Here is a 26,647-nt window from a genome sequence, read left to right on the forward strand (position 1 = left end):
CATGGTGTGAAAATAAAATTACAAGAGCACAAACAGCCTGCTCAAGGTGTACAAAGGGTTCCGTTTAGCGGCCCTATGAATATCTAAAAACCTTTGAAGTCTATGCCTGCTATGACAGACTCGAAATTAATATAAATTATATTTGCCTCGAGAGCACTAGTCTTTCAGTTAACATTTTTACGAGTACCTACCTATGTAGGTACACGACATAACCAAGGTTACCTATTTAATTATTATATCCCTGACTGGCATGGTATAGGAAAATTGTCATGTGCTGCACAAGCATGTTGGAAATAAAAATATACAAAACTGACCAAACTGGGCGTTTATGAATGCTTTATTTTACACCCTTATGTCTGCCTTGTGAACCTTGAGGATTCGAATCACCTTGATCGTAAGTGCTCCTATTCACAGATTAAGTTTATTTTAAACTACCCATGCACTAATCTCAAGGGCACGTGCTTCTATGCACGGACCAAATATTGTTATCACATAATTCACTTATCATTATTCGTCATAGTTTGATACTATACGTTTAACAAATGTACCCACCGTAGAATGTAATGTACCCAGTCATAAGGTTTTTAATAAACAGTGACTTAATGGTTTACACGAACGATTCTAGTATAACTTCTGGGCGGTCACGTCTAGGGCATGACCCTCTAGTTCTCAATTTATACAAAATTATAGCATTGCGATACTGTTTGCTTTGCACAATGTGAAACAGCAGCAAGCCTTGCGAAAAGGCGAAGCTATTTTGAAAGGCGAGTACTTTTCAAAAATACATTGTAATATATATAAATATGTTTTTGTCGTGGAACAAGTACACCCAAACAAATGCAGTCATTTATTATAATATGTTAGCAAAACTCTGCAAAAGAGTTATATAGTCTGTCTGTACAGTGTAACTTGAAGGCATCAATGCACATGAATCTCTTGAAACATGGTGGATCAATTAATTTACACCCCGTCTGTGTCTTGCTCCTATTACCAAATCCACAAGTTAAGGACCTCAACCTATATATAGGTACCCTTCTTGCTCGAGACCTGTAAAAAATGTACACAATAATTTCATGCAGTCAAGTGTCGGAAAACTAGGTCCACACACTTAGCGATATCGTGAATATATATCCAAGAACTCTGTATATTGCCTCCCAGGAGGCGGGATGTTATTAGACTAACCTATAGTAGGTAGTAGGCCAGAGATATAGTATACAAAAGTACACTGGCCCAAATTAAGTAATATTATATTTCAGAATATAAAATAATTTACAATCTTGCTATTATTGAAATATAAACAAGTAACAATTATCCTTAGTTCATAAGGAGGATAAGTATACCTAAATATCTAATAGATTCGACAAAGTGTTGATTCTAGCATTGGATAAAATAGCTCCCTCTTAAAGGGCCTCTGCGCTGTTGGCTTTGGGGCCACAGGCGCCCGGCAAATGGTAATAGGGAACCCCCTGGTTTCCCACAGCAAATAATGTAAAATCACGAAATAAGCACATAAATTTGTATTTCGGTTAAAAGCACCTATGCGATGAGCTAGGGTTTCGAATTAAGTATCTGATTCCTTATAATTTACACACTGAATAGAGAAAACTGAATATTCAGAATTAAGCAATGTCTATGAATAGTTTACAGAAAATTAGCCACTTTAGCGGTCAGAACCAATAAAGTTTTAAGGCTTATGTCTACCAGTAGGCACCAGATAAAGTAAACCACTACGAAACTACTCTTACTACATATATACAAATTTTTGAGTAAAATTAAAGTTATGATAGCTAAACATGAATTTAATTAGAATGACTCTGCAAATATTATTGATAAAGTTCTGTAGCAATTCTACACAAGAACACCACAAAGCGTCATAACTAGTGCCACAGCGCAGTGAACACATGAGTGTTGTGGCTTAAGCTCTCATAGTAACCTTCACACTTTTAAGCAAGGTTTATTTATGTACACTGACTTGCGTTCTCGTTAGTAAAGCGTTTAAAAGGGTTAAATGCATTTTATAGCTATAACTATATATAAGTATATGGCTTACAGTCATTAAATAAATTTAGTGATTCCCTATGACATTTCAATAAGTACCTAATTTTATTAACTCTGTTTGTGGTGATAGTGATATAACGAATAATTAAAATATTCGTCTACTTAATCCCGAGGGATTCTGGAAATAAGAAATGTCCTGTCCTTGTTATATTCCTGCAACTGCTTACTTTACTATTATAGATAATTATTATCAAATTTGATAATAATTGCGACTTATAAATAAAAACTACTCTAGTACTTTATTATTTTTATCTTTTCATACTTGAATTACATTACTCCTTATAACAGATGTGTATGCTCCTTGAAGAGTAGACTGACTTATCACATCTTCTTTTACCTAGTTTTCACATACATTTAAGTAATTAAGTATAGCACCCTTGTGGTGACTCACTTATTCTTTTTGAACATTTATAAGTACATTAAGTACGTATATAAAATGTTAAGTTAGTATCATAATATAATGGAATATCAAATTGTATGCTTTACTAAATACCTCTCTCCTCACAGGTGTTGAAATAAAGGGTGTACTGCATAATTAATTAAACACTCATAATATAATAATATTACATATACATAATAAGTACATGTATAATCACATTGGCTTGGCGTCTTCCCACCACCAGGCGATAACAAACACGTCTCAATATTATTATTAGGTTCCGAATAGCGGTACAGTTGTTTAATAACAGCGTTTTACACAAAAATAAAACGCTAATTAAATAACTTACCCTATTCGGAACCTAAAGTTTTAATCCTGCCTGGTGTAAATATGTATAATTTTGAGACAATGAGTTGGAAATTTGTTTTTGCGACAACCGCCAAAAAGCAAACTGCTGTGGTGGGAGTGTGGGAGAGAGAGGGACGTATATGCTAGAAAAGGACAATACGACCGACAACAGTGTTGCCACTCTCAATATTATTATTAGGTTCCGAATAGGGTAAGTTATTTAATTAGCGTTTTATTTTTGTGTAAAACGCTGTTATTAACCTAACTTAAGAAGAAAAATAAATAAAGAAGATATAAATTTAACCCAAAAAAAAATTTACCTCATTTAAAGGGAGAATTTATATTATGGCAACTCGACATAGCATGGACAATAGCTATTTATTTTTACGTCCTTGTACTCACTGTACACTATTTTCACATCCGTAAAAAACCGGTTTTGTAGTCGTAGATTCTTTTTTGAAATAATTGGCGCAATTATCTGAATTATTTTAATTTAATATTTTCGGTAGACATTTTTAAACATGTTTTTCCGATTGAAATGGAAAAATGTTGTGAATCTCCTATATAATCAGGATGTGTGTACACAGCTTTACTCTATTTATGGTCAATGTATTTGCAAATCATTTTGTTGATTGGCAACATCATTGCAAAAATGCTATTTTGATTTTGCTTCCCGCCGGCCCCTGACGGTTTGCTTTTGGCACGTGCAATTTTCATTTAATATTCTTGAAAAACAAGTCCGTATTTAGAAATATAGTTCAAACACTGATGCTGACTGTTGGGATAAATCATTTCGGTGAGTGATTCAATAATAATTTAGCACTGCGAGATCGATTTGTAAATTTGCACGTGTTGTGTATCGTAGACTGCAAAACAACCATTTGCCATTGCCAGTCAATAGCTACGATATGGATTTAAGACAACCGATTACACTTTAATTAGTGCATTTTGTTCACCTAAAGTGTTATTAACGTTCGCGACGGCGATGTGTGTATAGTTATCAGCCGCGTCATTTGTTTTTGTTTACCTGCAGATAGTTAGCCGTAGATACAATGTCGCCTTCACCGATTCGGTGCCGCGGGCCCTGGAAAATCCACAAGCGCTCGTCTGAGCCGGACCGCTGGCTAGACGAGATGGGGTTTTTCAGGAAGCACACGGCTAGGGACTCGAGTTGCCTGTTCAGGGCCGTGTCTGAGAACATCTTCAACACACAGCGATACTTCCACAAAGTTCGGCTCGATTGCGTACAATTCATGGCTTCACAGAGGCACCTGTTTGAAGGGGTAGCATATTTAATTTATTGTTCAGTTATGATTATTTTTTTTCCCTCCAATTTTCGTTCTAATTTGAGTATTTTATGTTGTAGTCATTGACTTGTCCTTTCGAAAATTATCTCAAAGAGATGTCCAATCCTTCTGAGTGGGGTGGACTCATTGAAATATCTGCTATGAGCCACTTGTATAGGTAAGATTTATAAACATTTATTTTACCTACCTTCAACTGATATTTGTGTCTACCTGCAGATTTTAAGTTGTTTGACATGTTGATTACAGACGCGATTTTGTGATATTTGAGGCCAACAAGGGCCCTCAAACAAAGATTTGCAATGGTTACGGAGACACCATATTTCTGTTCTATTCACCCGACACCAAGCACTTTGATGCGGTGTACACAAAAGAATTCATTAACACATCATCATTTTGCCAATGTAAGTTTATTTTAGTACCTAGTAACTTTTAAATCAATTGAAGAATTCCCTATTTTTCTTTCTTTCTAAGATTTTAATTTTCTTTTTTCTTATTTCAAATTTTTGTGACCAAAGCTATAGGGGTAAAACCTGGTTGACTGATGTATAAGTTGTAATTGAATTGAAGAATATTGTACAATATAGACACATCATTGCTACTGAAACATGTTATACACATGTGAGGTCATAGTTGATACTTACTGGAACTATAGGCATAATCTGCTTACAACATTATAATACAAAGGACCATCATTGTGTTGTTCAGTTACTACTTTATCTATACTACTGGGTGGCCAGGTTTTCTCTCTTAATTGCTTAGTCTGTATTATTTTTATTTTATACTCAAATGTCAAGCACCTATTTATAGCATTAGTATACGAAATACTTTATGATGGAGTGTACCAACTGAAAGACCTGTCCTATGCGGTGGATAAAATGCTCCATGACAAAATACCAACCAATCACATTGAGTACTTCATGTCTGAGAATGTGGAACGCCGCAAAAAGAAAGAGAGGGCCAAAATCTTCATAGAATCTTCCAACGAGGATGACAAGGACAGGAACAATAATGCAGTGGCCTTGAAGTGTATGCACCACACTGACAATCTAGAAAGATCCAGCATGCTGAAGGAATCTTTGAGCATTTTCGTGTTTAACCGAAGCCTTATTCAGCTTGAAAATGTCTGCATGAACTGCCTCAATGTCAACAGCGCTAAGGACTTACTTGACAATGGTATAACACCGTTCCCGTACAAGGTGGCTAAAGCTTTGGACCCTGATATATACCGAAACATTGAATTTGATGTTTGGAGTGAACTCAGAAGAGGTATTTCATCTTCCTATTAGTTTGACAGTTCCATTGGCCTGCAATAATTACAAGTGTGGTTTTACAGAGTTGCGTTATGGGACCAGATATTCAGATGGGACAACTCTTCAAGTTGGCGTGAAATGCCTGTGTAGGTTGCAAGTGGACCAGCGTGATCCGTACCACTGTCATATCCAGGAGATGCGTCCGGACGGAGGGCCTTGCCTAGTGTTCATTGAAGAGCTGGGAGAGAAGCGAGTGGTTAACTATGACCAGTTGGAGCCCCTGTCGGTGTCAGAGGCTCGGCCGTGGGCGCCGCCGTATCGATACTCGCGGGCCCACCACCTGCCAACTTTAAGCCAAATGTTGCAACAGATAGGTGGTGTATTGCATATTTATTTCAAGGATTTGCTTTTGTAATCTGTCAATATGCTACTTGACAGAGCAAAAGCAAATGTTAAATGGTTTTTTATAATGTGTTTATATGTATTTTTTATTGTTTTGTAAGTGTTTTATATGTTACTTTTATATTCATATTATAAAAACCCTAGCCCAAGAAGAATGATGAATAAAGAGAATAATAATAATAGTTCACTTAGCACAGATTCACACTTGTAGAGTGTGTGTGTGAAATATTATATAAAACAACTTTATTATCTACATATTGGAGTCTTTATAAAAGTTCTTTTTAATTCTTACCCCATTTCACGATATCCAGGCAACATCACACGCAAGCAAGGTCTTACCAAGACCCGCAAGAAGCCCGATGAACCTAAAAGCCCTGAGAAGGCCAAGAGCCCCCCAAAACTGCAGTGGAAGGACGAAGTACTGGAGGAAAACCAATACCAGACCGATATCAATTTGTCTACGTACCAGCACTTGGATTTAGCAAACTTTCAACCGCTGTCTGTTAGTCGGAATCTAGTATTAAAGTAGTAGTAGGAGTATTTTGTACACAGCCTTCATTATGTATGGGTTGGATTCTCTGATACACATTTTATTCTCTGACAAGAGAGAATTTATTGACACAATTTAAAAAATTGCACTGCATTATTGCAGTTAATTCTGTATAGATATTTGTGGAGGCTTATATTTATACATTCTGAAGGCTTTATAAGCATGTCACACCCATGTTTTTATTTATTAATAATGTTTATATTAAATTGATACAAACATTTTTTTTTTTTCATTATTTTATATGAAACTTCCATTTTTTCTCGTTTTTGGGTGTTTTTGAAAAGTGAGGTGCTTATAAAAGAGTAACCATATCGTAGCTATTCTAGTACGTTAGTTAGTTGTAATGTAGTATTAGAAGTAGTTTAGTTGTAGTTAGAAGTTAAAATCAGTGGCAAATTGGTATAGTTGTAGTTCTATTTTGGTTAAAGTGTAACTTATATTTTTATTCTTGCAAAACACAAAATTGTATGGGCAGAAAATGAATGTAATTCATTGCCATGCACTTTTGCTGATTGATATACTATCCCGTTTAAAATAAATGAATTGTAGACCTTGTAAGTATATAAGTTAAACAGGACACTTTATTAATTTACTTAATTTGGTTCACTAATAAATTAAATAAATATGGTAGGTAACGTATGGTAGTAATGGTATCAAGACATTTTAGTGCTTGTTAACTACTGTTAAATCTTTTTAAAATATGTGCAATATCTTAAAAAGATTTAACAGATTTAACAGTAGTTAACAAGCACCCTTAATAAATAAAATAAATTAAAAGTTACCTAAGTTGGAAAAAGCATTATCACCGTGATTAAAAACACTATCCGAGCTAGTGAAGTATTTCCCGCTTTTTTCACCAAAGTTAACGTGTCAAAGTACCTCTCGAGTTTACAATCACAAGGGTGCAGAGTAGCACTTCATCTCGGAGCTTAAGTGGTCGCGCTCCGCGTTAAGCGTATCACTTGATTTCATAGCGCAGTTTTAATTTTAGTTTCGGAACGACGGTTCCCTGTTAGGTTTTTCGTTATTGAAAGTATTGTTTTAAAATAAATATTTGTTGAGTCATATTAAAAAAACAGGCTCCTTTAAGTTTTAGCTTTAACAACTAGTGCTTGCGCCAATTCTTGGATTAACTAGTAGATATGAGCGAAACCGTTCCTTCAGTGAGTCATGTTAAAAAACGGGACAACGCTAGAAAGAAGGTGATTGTTATAGTATTTTGTGCAAAAGGTAAATAATAAGATTCTTAAAATTCAAGAGCCAAAGATAAAAAAAAATACTTTTGTAAAAACAAGTCCGAGAATTTTAAGTCCTCATTATGTACCATTGCACACAATATTTATACAGCAGCAACCATCTAAAATCTAAACTAACCTTGTTCGAACATATTGTCTAGACGTTAGCTTTTTAGTAAAACAAAACGGTGGTACTATATTCCTCCTACATCCATAAGATGACTGCTAAGCAATTGTCTTATGATCCTAATCCTAAGTAGAGTTCAGCGCCACCACGCCCCGCCTCAAATTGACTTGATTTAGACATCACTGTCAGTTATTAATTGATAGATTGAAGTGCTAGAGTAGAAAAAAAGTAGTAGTAACACGTATGTGATCGGTGTTAAATGTGTGGGATTGGTGTTACAGGTTGAAGTAGAAGCGCTGCCCCTGATGGTGGACTGCCGGCCCGGCGCCGCCGCGCCGCACGAGCTCGCCCACTCCAACGGCGACAACCATGCCCCCGTCAACCAGGTATGTTCTCCACAACCAGGTGTCTTGACGAGTGAAGACTGCCCCTGATGGCGGACTGTTGCACGAGCTCGCCCACTCCAACAGCGACAACCATGCCCCCGTCAACCAGGTATGTTCTCTACAAACAGGTGGGTGCCGCATGTAGGGTTGACAAGCAAAGACTGTCTCTGATGGCGGACAGTTGCACGGGCTCGCCTACTTAACGGCAACAATCATGCCCCAGTCACCCACGTAAAATATGTCTAATAGGGACCGTGCGTGAACTTTAGTAGGCAGAACAGCAATAAAATAATGTTTTTTATTTTGAAGAGGTCGAAAAAGTAATACAAGACCGCCAAACGACCCACAGCTGTCACGGTCTCTATAGAATACTCTCTTCTTTTTCCTCCACCTAGCGTTATCGCGCCAGGGTCCGCGTTCCTGCTCAGTCTTCTCCACTTTTCCGGTGTTCGGCATCCTCAGGTGTGGTGTGAGATTGTTCTCTTCCATGTCCGCTGTCACGACGTCCAGCCAGCGCTTTGTCCGGTCTCTATAAAATACTCGTTTAAAAAAAGTAAGGTCTAAGTTCCGCTGGCCGAATATTCGGGCGGGGGGAGGGGTATCCGGCCAAACAAGTATCCGTTGCATCTCTAGTAATTTGTGTAAAATTGAATTTCTTATATATTCTCATTAATATTGCGTTTGTTTCGGCAGAGTGTGGGCGAGGTGGGCGCGCTCGGGCACGCGCACGCGTCGCCGCCCGCGCCCGGCGCGCGCACGCCCGCACCAGCGCCGGCGCCGCCCATGACCAGCTACTCGGGTAAGTGTACGCAGTACGCACTGCTTGACGACCTACGAGGGTAAGTGTATGCAGTATGCACTAAATAAACAAAAATAAATGTTTAGTTCCAGTGGTGCCGGGCGGTGGAGTCCCGGTGAACTCCGGCGCGCCGTACGGCTACGGCGGCTGCGTCAAGTCGCTGGTGTGGTGCGCGTCGCCGCCGCCGCCGCCGCCGCCGCCGCCGCCCGTCAACCCGCACGTCGTCAAGAGTGTACAGCCGAACGGCGCGGATTTGCCTATGAACGGTAAGTTCCATATTTGGGTGGATCAATTCCTCTCTTTCATACAAAAACTGTAAGTTTGTTATTTTTCTGTATATGTACTTATATATTCTGTTCTTCTTGACTTCTGTTGTTCTACCTGCAGCTTGCCCGCACCTTTCTTAAAATGAGTGGAATATTTCACTCCCCACCTGAAACTCCGACGAAACTAAAGAAGATTAGATTCAGTAAAACCACAGAACAGACGATGGGCCTCCACAATCTTGAGGAGTCAAAGCCTAAAAAGGAAGACCTCATTGTCTTCGAGGAAGAAGAGGCATCAAGAGACAAGCTGGAGGATGCGAAGGACGCCGATTTAATGAGCACCGGAGATATGGAGAGGCTCTATTTGAGTGAAGATGGGTTGTGCTCTCCAACAACAGCAAGTCGCCCAGAGCGGTTCTGCAAAACAATACGCAGATACGTTGAAGAAATCAAGCGTCTACTCCCTACTGATAAGAGTGCTAAACGCGAGAATAAGGAAGCTGTTATATCATGCGCGGACAGCATCAGAGAGGAAACGGAACGCTTCATTGCTGAACTTGGAACCGCTATGAGCAAGGGAATCGGCTCGCCAAAGTTCCCAACTATAGACCTAGACGTCACCCCGCCATCTGTCAATGAAGGCATTATTAATGAGTTGCAGGCGCAACTGGCGAGCATCAGCGTTGAACAGAAGGAGATGAAAATCCTTTTGGAGACTGCTTTGTGCGAGGACATTGATGATGGTGGCAGTTTCACTCCTGTACTCAGCAGAAAAGCTAGGAGAAAAGCACGTACAGATACTGCTGCGGTTACAGAGCCAGAAGCTGCCCCAGCTACTACGAAATCGAATGCAGCGGCCAGCTCTATCAAAACTAACAAAGCGGACCCTCGTCGCCGCCAGTTAACCCAGCCCAGCACCCAATACGCAGTGATCCTGGAGTCTGTAGACCCCAGGCACGACTCTCAAGATGTCATACGAATTGTGAAAGACCAAGTTAACGTTGTTAACCTAGGAGTCGGCATCTCCAACATAAGGGGAACAAAGAGGAATAAGGTGGTGGTCAGCTGTGACTCCGACGAAGACCGCGAGAAATTTAGCTCGGCAGTCAAGGCTAATGCCGCAAAAATTACTGTAGGTGTCCCACAGCTACGTAATCCAGCTGTTAGGATTATGGGAGTGATTCCCGAATACGCCTCCGAGAAGATCGAGGAGGCAATCAAGAAACAAAACCAAAGAATTCTCGCAGACGTTTATGATGCAGACATACATGTGAAGTTTATGCGCTGCGTCAATGGTCGCAATAGTGCCGTTAAAAATGTGATAGTTGAAGTCAGCCCACAAGTCTGGTCCAAAATAGTTAACCAGAAGGTCAGAATTGGCTACCAAAACGTTCCAGTCGCAGATCAATCCCCAATTCTGCAGTGTTATAACTGTATGGAGTTCGGACACAGGGCTCTGGAATGCTCAAAGGAAGCCACATGCGGGCTCTGCGCGGAGAAACACAGCACAAAGAGCTGCCCCAGAGACAGAACACTGACATGCTGCTCTAACTGCCACAAAGTAGGACAACCCGACACGCACCCGGCCTTTAGCCAATCGTGCTCTGAATGGCAAAAGTGGGATCGCATAGCCCGCATGGCAATCCGGTATTGCTAAGGGCCTGCCACTGGGAAACAACAACGGACATAAAAATAATAACGGATTCAAGTGCCTCCAGATAAACCAAGCCCATGGTAGAAATGCTTACCACGAAACTGTTGTAGCACTCAGTAACACAACAAACAAAATAGACTTTGCATTTATCACAGAGCCCTATATCAGGCCAAAAACCAACCATATAAGATCCCCATCTGGCTTTACTACTTATCAATTTCCTCTTCCCGACCGTCCGGCCAGGGCGACACTATGCATCGGAAACCACTTCCTCTCCACCCTCGGGATGGCTAAGTACTCGACTCCCAATTTATGCATAGTGCAGCTCACGGAAAGGTCGGGAAAGAAAATATTCCTTACCTCAATCTACATAGAACCCAGACAAGATGCGCATGAAACCCTCCGTACACTGGAGGTATTTCTCAATGACACAAAGGATGACACGCACATCATAGCCGGTGACCTAAATGGATGGCATAGTTTGTGGGGGAGCCCCAAAAAATAACCAAAGGGGAAACTTAATCGCAGACATAATTATAACTTATGACCTGACTGTCTGCAATACGGGGAAAACACCAACCTTTGAGGTCATCACAAACGGGCAGCCACGTGTATCGATCGTAGACTTAACCCTGACTGGGGGACCACCGAGACGTGGCCAAAATCAGCTCAAGATACATGACTGGAAGGTGGATACGGAGATTTGCCCTTCTTCCGACCACCATGCCATAACATTCAAAATTACAACATCACCACAAAAGGAAGCTAGATTGCGCAATAAAGTCAAACTATCCACCTTCCGATATGACACTTCCAAGATAAAGTGGAGCGAGATCTCGGAAGACATTAGGGAAGCTCTCCATTCCAAAATGCCCTTCTCAAACTTTTTGGCAACGTGCACCGAGGATCAACTTGACACAGAAATTTTCTATATGACTACCGATATCACTGAAACTTTTGATGAGCTAGTCCCTAGATCCAAAGGACCTCCCACGCGAGCACCATGGTGGAATGATGACCTAGAAGATAAAAAGAAAGCGGTCGTACAAAACCACCATAGACTATGCAAAGCTGTACGTAGAAATACACCTTTGGAAGAAATCCTAAAAGAGAGAGACGAATTACGCAAATCCTATTCTGATGCCTGCTGTCAAGCATCGACCACGGCTTTTAGAGACTTCTGCCAAAGACAGGGTAAGGAGGATGTATGGGCGGTCACCAATCGACTAATAGGAACACGACCCTTAACCCAACCCCCTGCTACACTGCAATTACCAGACGGAACGTACACTGTCAACAGTGAGGATACGGCAAATGCACTACTTAACACCTTTTATCCAGACGATGATGAGAACACTGACACTACTAATCAGCTTAACATAAGAAGTCAGATGCGTGATCCTCCTGACACCCCGGATGAACCACCGTTTACAGTGACCGAAGTCTTAGAAACACTTAAGACAATAAGCCATAAGAAAGCGCCCGGATCCGATCACCTGACAGCTGATATCTGCCTGGAGGTCACTAAATTGTTTCCTGAGTCAATTACTGCCATAATGAATAGGTGTCTAGCTCTGAAGTACTTCCCTGACTGCTGGAAAGTTACCACCACTAAAATCATCCCTAAGCCCGGAAAAGATGATTATAATAAGACTTCGGCTTACCGCCCTATTGGCTTGGTAAAGGTGTTCGGCAAACTCTTAGAGAAATTAATTATAAATAGACTTGTTTTCTATATGCATGAAAATGACTTTGTCATCCAGAGACAATTCGGGTTCAGACTGCAGACATCTACCACCAATGCAATCCATCATGCACTAAATGTCGTCGACAAAGCTAAAAAGGACAAGAAACTGGTGATTGCTGTTTCCTTAGACATCAAGGCTGCGTTCGACAATGCATGGTGGCCAGCCATCTTCAAACGTCTCAAGCACCTAAGATGCCCCAAAAATATATATGAAATCCTCCTTAGCTACCTAACTAACAGAGGGGTACAACTTGCATTTGCGGACTGCCTCGTGGAAAAAGCAACCACCAGAGGGTGCATACAGGGATCTGTCGTCGGCCCGGTTTTGTGGAACCTAATCTTGGACGACCTATTGGTAATGAATTGGCCAGCTGGCTGCCATATACAAGCATACGCCGACGACATACTCCTTGTGTGCACCTCCAAAACGATCCCTGAACTAGAGCGTGTGACTAATCTCGCACTACAGATGGTTGAGGACTGGGGGAACAGCGTCAAGCTTAACTTCGGCCATGAATAGTACATTGTGTATTAAGGGCGGGAAATAAGAAATTACGAACGAGTGTCAATTTTAAGCCCGACGCGAAGCGAGGGCTTAAAATGTTCACGAGTTCGGAATTTCTTTACCGCCCGTGGCACACACAATGTTTTTCATCACACTTGTAAGGAAAAAAAGGAGAATTAATAAAAACAAACTTCTGTATAAAACACTTTTCCGCCCTAGGGCGAAAATTTCAATTTCCCGCCCGCAAGCCCTACGTGTAAATAAGTGTTTTTCATCACACTTGCTCGGAAAAGATTTTTTCCGCCCTAGGGCGAAAATTTCAATTTCCCGCCCGCAAGCCCTACGTGTAAATACATCTTTTCCGAGCAAGTGTGATGAAAAAAACTTTTCAGTGTCAGTTGTTGCATTTTTAAATTGTACCGAAGCAAATGGGAATTGGAAGAACTGTCTCGGGGACCAACATTCGACGTGTGAGGCATAGTGATACTAAATCTAAATCCCACAGTAAAATTTATACAATTTAGCAATTATGAAATCTTTGAAATCAAATCAAAACCCAGTAAACCACCCGACCACAACTGTATAATCACTCGAGTAATATAAGGCATGCTTTTTTGGAAATATCGGCATTTTAATGGTAAAGTGGCGCAATTTACGAATTTATCAAATTAGAATTAAAACTGTCGCGGTCAGGCTAGGTCAATTACACCTGGTTCTCAAACTTTGTACACTTTATTCAAAATGTAAGTAAATTTTTGTGTTTAGATATCCCGACGCTGCGCTACTACTTCAACTTGGGCGTGGAGTGCATGTGGGCCGCGTACGGCGCGCCGCCGCCGCCGCGACACTACTCTCCTCGCGACCTCGCCATGGTACGTACCAGCCTTCCACTACCAGTATTGTCCAGGATACACCCTTGCACCCTGCTTGCAATATCTGCCGTATAAGGCCCGTACGCGTTGGAGGGTCTGCCATCTTGTGGCCTGAATCGGAAACATAAACTTTACACTTCACGCCAAAGCAAGTGCTGCCCTCTACACTTCACGTACGTTTTCTTGTGCATTGTAGGTTCTGCTAACTTGTGGGCTACATTAGAAACTAAACTTGATATTCTCTGACTCTGATAGACTCTGCTGCCCCCTATAGTTCATGCACGTTCCCTATTGGGCATGGCACAACAACTGTCTGTCTCAAGTACACACACCTTGTTGCATACCTATAAAGACACGAGAACAATCCTGATTTACCAATTTGTTATCTTTTTGATCTTGTTATGATATGACCTTGACATAACTCGCAGTGTTACGCGCACCAATAAGAGCAAGAGAGATGTATAATAATACGAAGTCCACCGACGGTAGCATGGTCGCGTTTTTATCGCTTGTCGTCTCTTTTGAACTTATAGTTAAAAAATTTTGAACTGATCTTGTTCTCTTACCTGTACTAACAATGGCATTGTTCTATTACAATCCTATTATCTGGTGGATGGTAAACCACAAATTAGGATAATCACCTCGTAGTAAAAGCGGATTATAACCGCCTTGAAATGTTAGTATAGATTAACGACTCTATTTCTTTAAACAATAGACTACAAAATACACTAACTAAATATTGGCTAACCTAACTTTTTTGCATTTAACCACCATCGACACTCAAAAAGAATGCACTCAGTAGAAAAACAGCTATGAGATACCATAATATTTCATTATATTATCGGCTCTACAGTCTTATCATAAGGATAAAATTGCTTTGAAGGTAAGAATAACACTTCATACGTTTTGCATTTAGAGATAACAGATGTGCCGCTAGGGTCGTACTCGCATTGTTGCAATTGATAAGCACGTGGTTTATCTGTTTATGTCGGAATGTTATTTAGTGGTAATTTTTTCTGACCTATACCTAAAAGTATACCTAATAAAAGAGCGAGCGAGACACCAATAAAAAATAATTACCTGGCCTGTTATCAAATTGTGTGTGTTAAGATTATAGGCATATTTTTGTATAAGAATCTGTTGATTTTGGACACATGGGATTCTTTTTTTATATATACACTTATGTAACTTTTTTTGCCTCTAGTAGCATGTAAAACATTTCGCAGATTGAATATTGATATATATTTGTATAAGAACTTGTTGATTTTGATTAAATGTGATTATTTTTGTTAACTAATATGTATAATAAATTATTATTAATAATTATACATTTTTATCTTTCTACATATTTTATTTAACACCAGAATACGTCCCTGTCGTGGCTAAGGTGCATGTGACTTTCCAAAAGATTGAATATGATATTATCTTTTTAGACCATTTTAACCCCATTCAACAAGAAATAAGGTTTAAAATTCAATATACATGCAATGTACTTCGAACTTATTTTGTAAGTAAATTGGTTGGCGCCTACGAGAACAAAAGCAGATAATAGGATTGTAATAGAACAATGCCATTGTTAGTACAGGTAAGTGAACAAGATCAGTTCGAAAAATTTTAACTATACGTATTTTATACATACTTGTTAGAACGTGACAAGCGATAAAAACGCGACCATACTGCCGCCGTAATGCATTTCCATCACATCAACCAGCACGACTTATTAGTTGAAATTATACCAATACAAGATCAAAATACATCACATATTGTGACACAAAATAACGATAATAATGTTGTATAAAAATTGGCAGGATATGCAGCAGATATCCCTGCAAGACCGAGCACCCAGTGGAGGGAACAATCAACATGAACACAAGCACAAGCCAGACAACAAGCCGCCCATGCAGGGCAAGGGGAACGGACAGCGGCCACTGCTGGGACCCAGGTCAGTCTAGACATGTCAGGACATGTAGATATCCCTACACAGAGCACCCAGTGGAGGCAACAACCAACATGAACACAAGCACAAGCCAGATAATCTAATCTAATCCCTAGATTCTAGATCTAGATCTCCCTAGGTCCTAACCTAGGTCTGTCTAGCACCACATCTCCAGGGCATCTATCTTCCCCTTTTCTAACTCGCGAAACTCAAAAACTACTGGACAGATTTTCATGCGGTTTTGACCTATCAGTAGAGTGATTTTTGAGAAAGATTTAAGTGTATAATTTGTTAAGGTTTTGTGTAACCCGAAGCCGGGGCGGGTCTCTAGTTGAATTTAAAGCTAATGCTGAGCTTTATCAAGCATTACTGTATAATCTTCTACGAGGAGCTCTTCAATAATTTTACACCATTGATAATACAAACTAATTTTAATAACGTTTTTGGAAAAAATACAATAAATTGGTAATGAGTGTGTCAACGTGACCGCGTTCGGATTACGTCTGTACTCGGGAGGTGGGGCGCATCCCACGGTGCCGCCCGCTGTTGGTGCACAGTGCTTTACTGTGTCTAAACATGCTCCCGCGCCTTGAAAGCTCCTGTAGCAGAAGTTCTAAGGTCCTGTTTTCTAAGGGGACCTTGCATATTGGAGACAAAGCAAACCGCTTGGAACAGGTGTTTCTGGGGGTGATCTGAGCCGATTAAGCCCGGTTGCCAAGAGGTTCCACCCAGCAGGTTGGCAGGGGAGGGGGGGCAAATGTGGCTCCGGCGCGCCTCACTCTAAGCTATATATCTGCATACATCTAGCAACTATATCAAGTTTGGTGTCTTTTTCGTGTAATTCGAGGATGAAGAATTCATTTCTGTGACTAAATTTTCACTCTTCCATACAAAAAAATCAAAAAAATCAAAAATTCCAAAAAAATCTTTTCACTTCTTTTTTCGAAAATCTTCTACAAAATTAAAACTATGAGGATTTGCTCTAGAAAAAAAATACCTGTGAATAGCCCAGTTATCCTACTATATAGAATAGTAAACTTGTTAAACATTTTTTTTTCATAACTCTGATAAAAAAAATGTTTTGTGTCGCGCGGCGTACCTGCATTGTAAGAGCGGTATGCAGCGTTTAGGATTTTTAAGTATGTTTCGATGGTTTCTGATAAGTTGTTATTCTTCTGGTTGTAGAAAATTACTTCTGGACGTGATATATATACAAATATAAATTAAACGTATAAATATAGATGTTGGGAAAACTTTCGCCAATAGAGTTATTATAAATGTGATAAAATTAACAAAGCAGATGTTTGATTAAAATGCGGGTTAAAATACGAGTAAGATATATATTGTTCGCAATTGCCACTACATGCCCATGGGTCCGTGCATTTTAGTTTTTTCTTAACGCAGTTGCACCTCCCTGCCCATTTTGTTTTGCAGCGGCAACGAATAAGCTCTAAACAAGCAGCAGCCGCCGCAGGTAGGCTTGTACATATGGGCTCCCAGTAACCATTTTGTTTGGACCAGCTCCAGTCAGCAGGACATGGAAGCTGTTGCTGAGGGGCTATAATCTGTCCCCAAACATAGCCTCCTTGGTAAACTGCACGGAGAAATATGTTTACGTGGGTAGGGCATCTTCCATTGGATGCAGATTCTCTAACTGAAGATTTTTTTTTGTAAAAAGTACTTTTCGGCACTCTTTTGCACTCGTACTTGTACCTGATGTACTCGTAAAATCAGTAACAAAATACTATGCATTTTGTTAAAATAACGTCTAGGGGCCAATTCACACCTCGTAATTCAAATCTGTCCATACTTACTATTGTACTTGCCATACAAGACAATAACAATTTTTATCAATATTGGCAATGCCTGCTCAATATTGCCTTGTTTGCCGTATTTAAACCCCTCCGTTACGGCAGGATATGCGCTCCAAGCTTGAAATACGCTTTTTTCCCTGTCCATACAAAAAAGAAACAGTGTCGCAACCTGAAAAGGTGTGGAAGAATGACAAGACTTCTGACCTTTCTGGTCCTGTAAAATAAATTATATATCTATGCGTTACAAATAAAATCATATATTTAAAGAAAGTTTGCAGCACTTGACCAATTGCCCTGGTGAGCTGTCTCGTATACTGCGGTGACATATTTATTTTATTTACAATTAATGGAGGATTGGCACAGGAAAGAATCACCTGTTCCTCTCGTGCCATGCTATTGCATTTTCTTAAGCTAACGTTTGTAGTTCTTCCATTAATTGTAAATAAAATAAATAAATATGTCACCGCAATAAGAGACAGGTCAACTGGGCTAATGGTCACGTGCTGCAAACTTTCTTTAAATATATGATTTTATTTGTAACTCATAGATATATGATTTATTTTACAGGACTAGAAAGGATAGTAGTCTTGCCATTCTTCCACGCCTTTTCAGGCTACAACACAGTTTCTTTTGTGTGTGGAAAGGGAAAAAAAGCGTATTTCAAGCTTAAAGCGCATATCCTGCTGTAACGGAGGGCCTTCTTCTTCGTTACACTCTTGATAGAGTGGTCGTGGCCAGTGGGTTATGAAAACTTTTGAGCGACTCATTTAACGACACGTCGCCATTCCTCCCGTAGAGCTGCTTTCCGTAAGCATTCGCTTACTGTGACCGACACACTGATTTGGTTTGGTCAGTACATCTCATTAGAGATCTTCCCCTAGCCCTGTCACCTCCTACTCTTTCTTGCACAACTAGACGTTCTGTAGATGTTCCGTCTCGACGAGACACGTGTCGAAAGAAGTTGAGTACCGAGTTTTGCCCGTAGAAAGCAACCGCTCTTTAATGCCAAGCTCCTCAATAATTGATGCTCAGTCCATGATATGCCCAGCATTCGTCTCCAGCACCACATCTCTAGTGCATTCACTTTCTGTTTTTCGGATGCCCTTAGTGTCCATGTGAGACATACAGCATACAGAAAAGTGGGAAATATGAGGGATCTGACAATCCTGGTTTTAGTGGTCCTTGTAATGTTCCGGAGGGATTTAAATACGGTAAACAAAACAACATTGAGCAGCCAATTTTGGAAAAAAATGTTATTGTCTTGTATGACAAGTAAGAGTCTTACAATATTAAATCTGAACAGATTTGAATTACGAGATGTGAATTGGTCCTTAGACATTATTTTGATACTATGCATTGTGTTACAGTGTTCGGATCAGGTACAAGTACAAGTGTAAAAGAGTGCCGAAAAGTACTTTTTACAAAAAATAATCTTCAGTTAGAGAATCTGCCTCCAATGGAAGATGCGCTACCTACGTAAACATATTCTCCGTGCAGTTTACCAAGGAGGCTATGTTTGGGGACAGATTATAGCCCCTCAGCAACAGCTTCCATGTCCTGCTGACTGGAGCTGGTCCAAACAAAATGGTTATTGGGAGCCCATATGTACAAGCCTACCTGCGGCGGCTGCTAGCATAAGGTCTAAGGTCCTGTTTTCTAAGGGGACCTTGCATTTTGGAGACAAAGCAAACCGCTTGGAACAGGTGTTTCTGGGGGTGATCTGAGCCGATTAAGCCCGGTTGCCAAGAGGTTCCACCCAGCAGGTGGGCAGGGGAGGGGGGGCAAAAGTGGCTCCGGCGCGCCTCACTCTAAGCTATATATCTGCATACATCTAGCAACTATATCAAGTTTGGTGTCTTTTTCGTGTAATTCGAGGATGAAGAATTCATTTCTGTGACTAAATTTTCACTCTTCCATACAAAAAAATCGAGAAATTAAAAATTCCAAAAAAATCTTTTCACTTCTTTTTTCGAAAATCTTCTACAAAATTAAAACTATGAGGATTTGCTCTAGAAAAAAAATACCTGTGAATAGCCCAGTTATCCTACTATATAGAATAGTAAACTTGTTAAACATTTTTTTTTCATAACTCTGATAAAAAAAATGTTTTGTGTCGCGCGGCGTACCTGCATTGTAAGAGCGGTATGCAGCGTTTAGGATTTTTAAGTATGTTTCGATGGTTTCTGATAAGTTGTTATTCTTCTGGTTGTAGAAAATTACTTCTGGACGTGATATATATATACAAATATAAATTAAACGTATAAATATAGATGTTGGGAAAACTTTCGCCAATAGAGTTATTATAAATGTGATAAAATTAACAAAGCAGATGTTTGATTAAAATGCGGGTTAAAATACGAGTAAGATATATATTGTTCGCAATTGCCACTACATGCCCATGGGTCCGTGCATTTTAGTTTTTTCTTAACGCAGTTGCACCTCCCTGCGCATTTTGTTTTGCAGCGGCAACGAATAAGCTCTAAACAAGCAGCGGCCGCCGCAGGTAGGCTTGTACATATGGGCTCCCAGTAACCATTTTGTTTGGACCAGCTCCAGTCAGCAGGACATGGAAGCTGTTGCTGAGGGGCTATAATCTGTCCCCAAACATAGCCTCCTTGGTAAACTGCACGGAGAAATATGTTTACGTGGGTAGGGCATCTTCCATTGGATGCAGATTCTCTAACTGAAGATTTTTTTTTGTAAAAAGTACTTTTCGGCACTCTTTTGCACTCGTACTTGTACCTGATGTACTCGTAAAATCAGTAACAAAATACTATGCATTTTGTTAAAATAACGTCTAGGGGCCAATTCACACCTCGTAATTCAAATCTGTCCATACTTACTATTGTACTTGCCATACAAGACAATAACAATTTTTATCAATATTGGCAATGCCTGCTCAATATTGCCTTGTTTGCCGTATTTAAACCCCTCCGTTACGGCAGGATATGCGCTCCAAGCTTGAAATACGCTTTTTTCCCTGTCCATACAAAAAAGAAACAGTGTCGCAACCTGAAAAGGTGTGGAAGAATGACAAGACTTCTGACCTTTCTGGTCCTGTAAAATAAATTATATATCTACATATGCGTTACAAATAAAATCATATATTTAAAGAAAGTTTGCAGCACTTGACCAATTGCCCTGGTGAGCTGTCTCGTATACTGCGGTGACATATTTATTTTATTTACAATTAATGGAGGATTGGCACAGGAAAGAATCACCTGTTCCTCTCGTGCCATGCTATTGCATTTTCTTAAGCTAACGTTTGTAGTTCTTCCATTAATTGTAAATAAAATAAATAAATATGTCACCGCAATAAGAGACAGGTCAACTGGGCTAATGGTCACGTGCTGCAAACTTTCTTTAAATATATGATTTTATTTGTAACTCATAGATATATGATTTATTTTACAGGACCAGAAAGGATAGTAGTCTTGCCATTCTTCCACGCCTTTTCAGGTTACAACACAGTTTCTTTTGTGTGTGGAAAGGGAAAAAAAGCGTATTTCAAGCTTAAAGCGCATATCCTGCTGTAACGGAGGGCCTTCTTCTTCGTTACACTCTTGATAGAGTGGTCGTGGCCATTATGAAAACTTTTGAGCGACTCATTTAACGACACGTCGCCATTCCTCCCGTAGAGCTGCTTTCCGTAAGCATTCGCTTACTGTGACCGACACACTGATTTGGTTTGGTCAGTACATCTCATTAGAGATCTTCCCCTAGCCCTGTCACCTCCTACTCTTTCTTGCACAACTAGACGTTCTGTAGATGTTCCGTCTCGACGAGACACGTGTCGAAAGAAGTTGAGTACCGAGTTTTGCCCGTAGAAAGCAACCGCTCTTTAATGCCAAGCTCCTCAATAATTGATGCTCAGTCCATGATATGCCCAGCATTCGTCTCCAGCACCACATCTCTAGTGCATTCACTTTCTGTTTTTCGGATGCCCTTAGTGTCCATGTGAGACATACAGCATACAGAAAAGTGGGAAATATGAGGGATCTGACAATCCTGGTTTTAGTGGTCCTTGTAATGTTCCGGAGGGATTTAAATACGGTAAACAAAACAACATTGAGCAGCCAATTATGGAAAAAAATGTTATTGTCTTGTATGACAAGTAAGAGTCTTACAATATTAAATCTGAACAGATTTGAATTACGAGATGTGAATTGGTCCTTAGACATTATTTTGATACTATGCATTGTGTTACAGTGTTCGGATCAGGTACAAGTACAAGTGTAAAAGAGTGCCGAAAAGTACTTTTTACAAAAAATAATCTTCAGTTAGAGAATCTGCCTCCAATGGAAGATGCGCTACCTACGTAAACATATTCTCCGTGCAGTTTACCAAGGAGGCTATGTTTGGGGACAGATTATAGCCCCTCAGCAACAGCTTCCATGTCCTGCTGACTGGAGCTGGTCCAAACAAAATGGTTATTGGGAGCCCATATGTACAAGCCTACCTGCGGCGGCTGCTGCTTGTTTAGAGCTTATTCGTTGCCACTGCAAAACAAAATGCGCAGGGAGGTGCAACTGCGTTAAGAAAAAACTAAAATGCACGGACCCATGGGCATATAGTGGCAATTGCGAACAATATATATCTTACTCGTATTTTAACCCGCATTTTAACCAACATCTGCTTTGTTAATTTTATCACATTTATAATAACTCTATTGGCGAAAGTTTTCCCAACATCTATATTTATACATTTAATTTATATTTGTATATATATCACGTCCAGAAGTAATTTTCTACAACCAGAAGAATAACAACTTATCAGAAACCATCGAAACATACTTAAAAATCCTAAACGCTGCATACCGCTCTTACAATGCAGGTACGCCGCGCGACACAAAACATTTTTTTTATCAGAGTTATGAAAAAAAAATGTTTAACAAGTTTACTATTCTATATAGTAGGATAACTGGGCTATTCACAGGTATTTTTTTTCTAGAGCAAATCCTCATAGTTTTAATTTTGTAGAGAATTTTCGAAAAAAAAAGTGAAAAGATTTTTTTGGAATTTTTAATTTCTCGATTTTTTTGTATGGAAGAGTGAAAATTTAGTCACAGAAATGAATTTTTCATCCTCGAATTACACGAAAAAGACACCAAACTTGATATACTTGCTAGATGTATGCAGATATATAGCTTAGAGTGAGGCGCGCCGGAGCCACTTTTGCCCCCCCTCCCCTGCCCACCTGCTGGGTGGAACCTCTTGGCAACCGGGCTTAATCAGCTCAGATCATCCCCAGGAACACCTGTTCCAAGCGGTTTGCTTTGTCTCCAAAATGCAAGGTGGTGGACCTTAGAACCCCAGCTACTGCTTTCAACAGTGTTGTCGGTCCTCGCCGTCCTCTCCGTCCGTCAGCAAAGGGCATATGCAGGAAATACCACGTCGAACTAGGCCCTTGCGTGTCCGTACGTCTACCACGCGGCATAGTCCATCAGAGCCTTTGTGTAGCTTTTCGATGCGCCCAAGCGGCCATGTCAACGGCGGGCCGTGGGGTTGCTTCACCAGGACGAGCTGACCCGGCTGGAGGTTAGGCTGTCGCGAGCGCCATTTGGTACGCTGCTGCAGTAGGCTGACATACTCCTGGCTCCATCTGGCCCAGAAGTGTTGGCGCACTTGTTCCATCCGTGCGTATCGGTGCAACTGACTCGCTTTGGCTTCCTCGAGGTTTGGAGCTGGCAACGAGGTCAACGGTCGTCCGATGAGGAAGTGCCCTGGGGACAATGGGGACAGGTCGTGAGGATCGGATGATAAGGGACATAAAGGTCTACTGTTGAGAATAGCCTCAACCTGGACAAAAATCGTTTCCAGTTCTACATATGTGAAGTGCATATTGCCAATTATTCTTTTAATATGATATTTCGCGGATTTAACTGCGGCTTCTATTAAGCCAGAGAAGTTAGGCGAATACGCGGGCGCGAATCTGAACTGAATGTGTTCATTAGCAAACGTTTCTGAAACAGAGTTACAAGAGCTATGAATAACTTGGCCTATTTCGTTACTAGCCCCCAGAAAATTTCGACCATTGTCAGAAAAAATCTCGTAAGGCTTTCCTCTCCTGGCAATAAACCGCTTAAGAGCTAAAATGAAACTTTGCGTGCTGAGATCACTGGCGAGTTCAAGGTGAACGGCCTTTGTTCTCAGACAGCACATTATGCACAAAAATGATTTTATTAATTGGGCTCCACGCCCTTTTTTACTTAAAATTAAGAACGGACCAGCATAATCAATGGCCGTGGACTGAAATGGGTACCCTGGCGTCACGCGCTCAGCTGGCAGGTTTCCCATAAGTTGAGTCGCAACTGCTCCTCGCAAGCGCTTGCAAGTTATACACGTTTGATAAGTTTACGCGCTAACAATCGTCCGCCGATTACCCAATATTCTTCGCGAACGCTTGAGTGTAGCAGCTGTGGCCCGGTATGTTTTAACTGTCTATGGAAATGTCCATATATTAACTTATTTAAATAATGTTTACCGTCTAGAATAATCGGATGTTTTTTATCATATATATAATCCGAGTTGGATAATCTGCCGCCAACTCGCATAACACCATCTTCATTTATGAATGGGTTCAAAGACAATAACTTTGACCTTTTGCTTAGAGGTAAATTATTTTTTAATAAATCTAATTCGTCAGGAAATGAAGTCCCTTGCGAAAATTTAACAAGTTTAGTTTCAGCCGCATGCAATTCTGAAACACTTAATGGCCCTTGAAATTTATTCATAGGCTGTTTACAATTATTTATAAATCGTAAAATGTACGCGACCGACCTTTTCAAGCGATTAAAGTTCGAAAAGTTTTCTATTTTAATTAAATCCATTGACGCGTTTGTCCTCAAACTCGCGCTCATTACTTGAACCGTGGATTTAACTTCTGGTATATCTGAATTAAATTCAATTGAATTGTTTTGAGAAGGCCAGTCACTTTCGTTACACTTTAGAAAAGACGGCCCTTGGAACCACATACCGTCCGCCGTCAGCTGATCGGGTAATAGCCCGCGACTAGCCGCATCAGCTGCGTTTTGCCCTGACGGAACGTAGTTCCATTGAGCGCCGCGAGATAATTCCGTTATCTCAGATACGCGATGTAATACGAAAGTCTTGAGTTGCATTTTATTTGATTGGTAAATATTTAACCACGAAAGTACGATTTTCGAATCGACCCAAAAATACACTTTATTAATATTCTGCCGCAATGACTTCCTTATTTTGTCATAAAGTCGACTGGCTAACAATGCACCCAGTAGCTCCGCACGTGGTATAGTAACAGCTGGCCGAGCAGGCATGACCTTGGCCTTCGCACAGAGCAACCGAACTACTATTCCCTTATCGCTTATCGAGCGAATATATGCGCACGCGGCGTAGGCCAATAAGGAAGCATCCGAGAAAAAATGCAACTCAATATTTTCCGCCTTAGGTTGCAACACATAACGATCAATTTAATAATTTACTTTTAATGACCCACAAAAAAAACATAATAATAGCAGTACCTTCAGATCCACAGCGCAGGCTTCGTCACTATACAGATAGCTCATCCACCTCAGGTTTCGTCAAAATAAAATGTATACTTTCACATATGTCATCCGCAACACGCATCGTCAAATTTAAAAGAAAATTAGTACACAACACAATAACAAGCCATAAACCTATACCCTAATCCGGTAAGTACCCGGCACAAACGTCCCCAAAATACCAGCGGCGTTCCCGCGCTGAATAGGCTGGACCGCTGGACCAGGTACGAACCAGACCTAGGATCGCAACCCCTATCCCGCAAGCGTTTTCCCAGATCCCTCACAAAAACCTTCGCCTCGGTACACCAAGGACCAGCCGACTCAACAGCGAGAGGGACAAAATCGTAAACCGGCTTCAAGTTTGAGTACTTGGCATGTTTCTGTCTCGCAGCGTTCTCCGCAGCCCCCCCAGCCGCACGTATTGTCTGTGCAAGATGCGATGCGGCAAAGGTGCTCACACATGTAGCATCCCACAGCAGACTCCGACCTTTAGCCCATGGAACAAGAGTGAGACCGTCTGGCCTCTTCCCGTCCGTCCGACTAAGACCCTGAGGTTCCAACACGCACGGCAGGTTAGCCGACACCATCGCTCTGCGCACAATATCATTAATGGCATGATGTCGAGGAAACCTACCAGCACACCGCGCACAACTCAATCCATGGTGCCCGTTTGCCTCCACCATCACCCCACAGACGCACAAATGAGGCTCGCACACAGCACATCCGAGCCTTAAAGCAGCACCAATCCTTAGGGAGTCGTTATCCAACAACGTCCCCAAGTGCGACGACGGCAAGGCGTGCAGCCAGGCCCCAGACTCCGGTGCAACCACCGCTTTTAACCGAGCCAGCTCTACCCCCGATGCGCCTTCCAGCAACCGTTCGTACATCTGACGGCATAAAACGTCATCCCAAGACCTTTGAGCCCCAAGGTCGTCAGGCCGCGTGTCGTCAGAACAGCGAACGGACCACTCATCCAATGCAGCACCCAGAAAAGGCATATGAACATCCCCCTCACTGATGGACAAAATGCGCGCAACCAGACCCCGCGACGCGTGCGAGGAAGCAAGAAATGCTACAAGCCCCACGTCCTGCATGCGACGTACTCCCAAACCGCCATGTCGAATGGGAAGAGCAGCCTGACACCACTGAAATCCCTCAAACCTGACGTTGAGGATGGTCTCTAACCCGCTTTGGAGGACCTGATCGAACTGCAACACAACCTGCATATGCATCCACGTCGGCGCCGTTCTCAAAGTGTATGTCACGCGTGGAATCGACAAACAGTTACGCAACAACACCAGAGACACGTGCGCCGACAAATGCTGCAAGTGTTTCACAGACTCCGAAAGCGCCACGGTCTTCTCCTGGACCACCTGACTAACCCCTTCCGGAAAAATTGGCGCCCCAAGAAGCGACAGCGATGACCTCTCCACCAACCTCAAGCCGGGCAAAACCGCTTCGAAATCAGCTATTGACCCCCCCCTATCCGAGCC

The 26,647-nt window shown here is 41.1% G+C and overlaps 1 protein-coding gene across 1 annotated transcript in view; it reads left to right on the forward strand.

Moving 5' to 3' along the window:
- Nucleotides 1-3,621: 3,621 nt before the first annotated feature.
- The window catches only part of LOC134668280 (putative bifunctional UDP-N-acetylglucosamine transferase and deubiquitinase ALG13), a 30,884-nt gene continuing 7,858 nt past the window's right edge, over nt 3,622-26,647 (forward strand). The window contains exons 1-11 of the mRNA XM_063525760.1: nt 3,622-4,068; nt 4,152-4,249; nt 4,339-4,493; nt 4,900-5,358; nt 5,426-5,716; nt 6,056-6,246; nt 7,938-8,042; nt 8,736-8,841; nt 8,928-9,107; nt 13,779-13,885; nt 15,694-15,827. Of these exons, the coding sequence (XP_063381830.1) occupies nt 3,838-4,068; nt 4,152-4,249; nt 4,339-4,493; nt 4,900-5,358; nt 5,426-5,716; nt 6,056-6,246; nt 7,938-8,042; nt 8,736-8,841; nt 8,928-9,107; nt 13,779-13,885; nt 15,694-15,827 (2,057 nt within the window). The 5' untranslated portion in view covers nt 3,622-3,837. The remainder of the gene's footprint in view (nt 4,069-4,151; nt 4,250-4,338; nt 4,494-4,899; nt 5,359-5,425; nt 5,717-6,055; nt 6,247-7,937; nt 8,043-8,735; nt 8,842-8,927; nt 9,108-13,778; nt 13,886-15,693; nt 15,828-26,647) is intronic.

This window comes from Cydia fagiglandana, chromosome 10 (genome assembly GCF_963556715.1).
Source record: "Cydia fagiglandana chromosome 10, ilCydFagi1.1, whole genome shotgun sequence".
Taxonomy (NCBI): Eukaryota; Metazoa; Arthropoda; class Insecta; order Lepidoptera; family Tortricidae; genus Cydia; species Cydia fagiglandana.